Source organism: Abramis brama (assembly GCF_963993115.1).
Source record: "Abramis brama genome assembly, contig: SCAFFOLD_95, whole genome shotgun sequence".
Lineage (NCBI taxonomy): Eukaryota > Metazoa > Chordata > Actinopteri > Cypriniformes > Leuciscidae > Abramis > Abramis brama.
Window position 1 is genome coordinate 38925 of NW_028155898.1, and position 5610 is coordinate 44534.

The 5610-nt window shown below is 36.8% G+C and overlaps 1 protein-coding gene across 1 annotated transcript; it reads right to left on the minus strand.

The window, feature by feature from the left end:
• Window positions 1-1390: 1390 nt before the first annotated feature.
• LOC311077302 (C-type mannose receptor 2-like) lies at window positions 1391-5305 on the minus strand (the record flags this gene model as incomplete). The annotated part of the gene is made up of 4 exons (XM_084139122.1): window positions 1391-1740; window positions 1905-2245; window positions 4816-5176; window positions 5269-5305. The coding sequence occupies 4 exons, from the start codon at window positions 5303-5305 to the stop codon at window positions 1391-1393; spliced, it is 1089 nt and encodes a 362-aa protein (XP_083995248.1).
• Window positions 5306-5610: the final 305 nt, after the last annotated feature.

Sequence of the window (5610 nt, forward strand, 5' to 3'; positions counted from 1 at the left end):
TCTCCATCAACTGCAAGATGCTATCCTATCAATATGGGCCAACATTTCTAAAGAATGCTTTCAGCACCTTGTTGAATCAATGCCACGTAGAATTAAGGCAGTTCTGAAGGAGAAAGGGGGTCAAACACAGTATTAGTATGGTGTTCCTAATAATCATTTAGGTGAGTGTATGTCTGTATGCATGTTGTGTTGTTGGTTGTGTTGTTATGTGAATATGTATGTTGATTGTTGTTTAAATAAAAATGAAAAAAAAAAAAAAAGTGGGGGCAGAGCGGAAGGAAAGCGGTATTATTCTATAACCTTGGTCCGACTATCGAACCAATTGCCTTTTCACTTCAGTTGGGACTGTGGTACCTGTAGAAGAAGTTTATCGGCAGATCTCAAACTCTTAACAAAAGTCAAGGATCAAGAGCTCAACTAAAGCAAACACTGATCATCATAATGGCGACTTCAAACTAAACATTCAATAAAACATCAACATCTAAACCTCTGTTAATTCTCAATAAAACTTATGTAGACGTATGACAGATATAAAGTCAAACTTTAAACACATATATATATATATATATATATATATCTAATTAACGGAAGTTTCTCCAGTGTTATTTTAACACTGTAGATTGGACCCATACAGACACTGAGTAGTGTCCATTTAACACTGAGGATTTTACTGTGTAGAATGTTGAGTTGTTATAAAAATTAAGTTGAAAGAATGTTTACATATTTCAACATTTTTCAATTAAAATTGTATATATATTTGTGTTTTATAAATGTCACAACACAAAAATGCTGTTTGTAAATATTTTTATTTGAGCTGGTGTTGTTGAACACACATTACAGGTTGCAAGATACTTTATACTCAACTTTATTTTTTTCTTTAAGAATAAACCATATTTCATTTCATTGAGACACATATAGATGCTCACAATCATATTTTAAACAAGTAATTTGCAAATATATGACTAGTGCAAAACACAGGAGTGAGGAGAAGAAAGAAGCCACACCACCAGAATAACAAGATCCCATGAAATCAACTGACGTGGCTTGTGCTTTGCTTTTATTTTAAACAGCCAATATACTTTGAGACACATCCTCGAATCATGATCTTCTACTTTCTATTTAACAGCAATTATGTTTGACTGAACAGTCACAAATATTGTTGATGTCATGGAGTCTTTAAAACATATAGTGCACATTAGTATTTTAAATACCCAACGAACATTACATTGATAGTAAAAAGACTCATATGATACTTTTAAATTACATAAATTAATTTCATTGTACTGATATAAGCACATTATCTGATGATTAAAACAATACAAAAAGGTTTTTGCCAGTAAAAAAAAAAACATTTGCCAGTTATGTAAGAACACAAACATATCCTTCACTCCTAAGATCTGCTGCAGATGAAGTTGAGTTTGTGGTGTTCAGGACGGCTGATCCAGCGCTGATCTCCTCCAGACTGAACTGCTCCAGATCTCACTCCAGACACACAGTTCTCCTCTCCTGGAGCCCAGTTATGAAAGCACACGGTCTCTCCGCTCACCCAGTACCAGAGGCCCAAAATACAGGAGTGACGTAAACCCAACCACACCGCCTCAGTAGACGCACGTTTAACCACATTCATCACACGACGCTGCATCTCGACTGACTGAACCGAGACCAGATCCGTATAATTCTGTCTGCAGTATCTCAGAGCTTCAGGCCACGTCAGATTCTCTTTGATCAGAATCAGTTTATCTGGACACAAAACAAACCACAAGCAAAAACTAGAGAGAGACTGATCAAAAACAACATGCAGAACAAACACTGTGGAGGAATCTGACATGTCAGACATGTAGCGTGAACTTTAAGATATCTGGAGGTGATGGATGGATTGTGTGTGTTTGTGAGGATCTGCTCACCTTCATGACACACAAAAGGATATTGGTTGTTGCAAGAGATGTCATGCCATTGACCCTGAGCATTTGGTCTGATCACTGCACAGTTTTCAACACCTCCAGCATTATTAGGTTGAGTAGGAGCCCAGTATCTGAATGAGGAGTTACTCTGATCTGACCACTGCCATGAGTCTCTGAACAGACCGATCCAGATCCATGATCTAGATAACCGAAGACCACTAATGAAATCCTTAACCTGTTGATTCTCATTCTGGTTCCTCACACTGACCAGATCAATGTGTTTCTGTCTGCAGTAACTCTGAGCGTCTCTCCAGTTCTTCTTCTGATTGACAAAGACGAGTCCTCTGTTCGCTTTAAGAAAAAAAGAAAAGAAAAAAAAAACAGTTTCATGAATCAGTTTGTTCATTATTCTTATGCTGCTTTATGGTTTGGATGTGAACACGAGCAGCAATGGAAGCATCAGAAAAGAATTCAAAGACATGAAGTAACATTTCTGAGCATTTGGATGATTTTAAAGTGCTTTCTTTTTGTCCATTATGTTTCCTCTTCAGAACACTTGATTAAGAGCCTGAAGAGAGAAACGTCAGACAGAGGAAGATGTTACACTGCAGCTAAATATGTTAATTAACTAGTCCACTAAAATATTTACTTGTACGGTATACTAGTAATTTATAATTTAATGTAGTTGCAGTGTATTTTGATGCTTGATTTTGTTTTAGTGGACTATTATTACATTGACATTATTACATAATGCTGATAATATATTTTGAGATTTGAGATATTCATAGACCTGCAGCAACATAGACGAGAATAAGAAAACAAGTCTGGGTAATTTTAGCAGCTTTAAAGATAATTTTTTAAAGCACACTTTTTTTTCATGTGCACTTTTTAAAGCAGTGTTTTAAAATTTGAATCGGCCTATTTGAATCTTTTTTTTCTTTTTTTGAATTTGAATATTTAAATAAAAAATATTTAAAAGTATTTAATGCATTATTTTATTATAATTAATAATTTGTTATTACAGCTATTTTATAATAAATCCAATAGCAAAACATGAAATGCTGAGTGTCTTCCAGAAACTCAGCATCATGTATTTCTTGAGTCAGATACATCTTTTTCTCTTTATTCCAGAGCATTTGATGTTTTGTATTGATTATCTTTGAACTGATTATGTAATTGGCCTGATACATTTACAAATTCCCGAAGTACTGGCCGAGATGACGCTGTTCTCTGTGGGAACATTAGCGCTGAACACCCGCTGACGGCCTGGAGCTCGAACCTGCGAAAGCTTCTGAACATATCGTAAAATAGGCAATAAGATTATATATTAGTCAGATATTTGAGGTCTAAATAACTACATTCTCATCTAAAAAACTCTTAAAACAACATTTTGTGACACAACTACAGTAGTATTTATTTAAAATATGGTGGATTTTCTCGACCGCCATGACAGTCGGCGCTAGCGGAGTGATACAAATGGTGAAACAGTTTGAATGAGGTTACTGCACAAATATTGCACGGCTAAAAAAAGGCAATCAGCCAATCAGATTCGAGAACCACCTGAAACTATCTGAAAAAATGATATTCTTTGTGTTTTAATTTTGATAAATCATTGCATATGCACCTGCTGCGCAGACGTCACACTTCATCAGCGCGTTCTGTAAGGCTTTGCAGAAACACACAGTCACTGAGCGCCACAAACACACAGCAGTCGTCTTTTACAGTTCCTCCTGAACCAAAACAACGAGCTCATGCTGCGTTCACACCATGAGTGACTGTAATTATGAGATGGCAACCCGGAGCTGTTCACGTCCTCAGACTCGGATTTATGTGTTTTTTATGTCAACACTGTCAACGCCGAAATGAATCTACAGCAGTCAGGTGGTACAACTAGAGCTCTGTAAGTTGTTTATGTTCATTCATGAGTTCACACTTACATACAATTAGAGGGAGTAAAGTTTAATGTGTATTTGGCGTGCTGTCCGGAGGGAGGGCTCCGAGCTCGGAGTTCGGCCGGTGTGGTGTAATATTCTGTAACCCTATAGTAATGGGTCCCAATTAGTATGCCAGTAGTATGCCTGATCTAAATCTGTTCTCGCGATACGGTAAGGCAGTATCAGTGCAGTATAAGCTAAGGAAAAGCTCATAGCACGATCATCGGATAACGTTAGCTGTATGCTATGCTATGCTATTATCTAAGCTAACTAAAAAACACTACCTACGAGAAATGTTTAATTTCACAATCTATAGCTTCGGTTAAATACTAGTATATGAAACGTATAATTTAAAATACATTAAATACATTAATGATTCTTTATAACGTAGTACAAACGTCTTCTATAATAAAGTGATTTTGTATGATTTGTAACCAGGCACTAAAGCGATTACCCATAAAACGTGCTTTGAACCAATCGGATTGCTTGGGTCCTCAGCCCGGACCCATTACTATAGGGTTACAGGATACTATACCACACCGGAACCCAGAGTACTCCCCCCGTATGTAAGTGTTTAGGACTAGAAGTGTGGAGAAGGGGTGGTGGAGGGATGCTGCTAAACTGTCAATGAATTGAGGTGAGACTGCTGAATGTATATATATATACACATCTTATCATTGATTGCTGAGTGCTCTCCACTCGTGTTAATTATCTGAATGTGCTCCTCCCGAACTTTGTTAATAAAAACATCATTTATTATTGTAACGTTATGTGCTTTGAGACATGAGGTAATTTAACGCTGTCTCTCTTGATGCTTTGCCGACTTTCAAAGCCAGCTTGATATTGCTAGCCTCTCTGAAATGACCTACGCTACCTTTAATTTATAAATTAATGATGTGTGTGTTAGTAGAAAATGTTCTGGAGCCATTATATTTGGTATATGGTGCATGAACGGTTGTTGTAATTGTAAATAGCTGCACTCACTGTCATTGCAGATGAAACGACGAGTATCACTACATGACAAATCATGAAATTTTCCACTTGACATCATTCCACAATAATCTCTGCCTTCAGGTTGTCCAGATCCCCAGTTCAGATAGAGCGCAGGTTCACCTGAAGACCACTGCCATTTATTAACACTCGTCCTCTTCAGCCCAATCCAGACTAACTGAACACGTCCATCATTCACACTCTTCTTCAGCTCGTTCATGTCGTTCATGTTGTCAACGGTGGCCAGATCTGTGTAATTCTCTCTGCAGAATCTCTGAGCTTCAGTCCAGGTCTTCTCCTCGTTTATAAAGTGATACTGACGCTGAACACATTCAGCTACGGAGCAGAGAGCTGTGAAAGAGAGCGTTTGATTTAATGCTTTTCATAACAGGGTCAAACCTGATGAAACTATAAACCATAAATAAAACAACAAACACACTCACCAATGAGAAGAAGAATCAAACATAGAGTTTGGTCCATTTCTGAAGAAGAAACACATTAAAAATCCCAAATACTCACATATTCATCATGGACTAAATCATGATCATGTAATTAAAAAATAAATCAATTAATTAATTGATAAAAAAATAGCAGTTTTAGCAATTATTCAGACAATAATAACATTTGAAAGTGTAATTGTGTTTGAAGAATGAACATGTTCTTACTTTAGAGGTCGTGTGTTTCTGTCCTGAGTCTGATGTTTCTGTCTGCAGATTTACACTACGCTATTATTATATCTGCTCTCATCCCTCATTCAGCTCATCACATCATTTGTGTATTTCTCT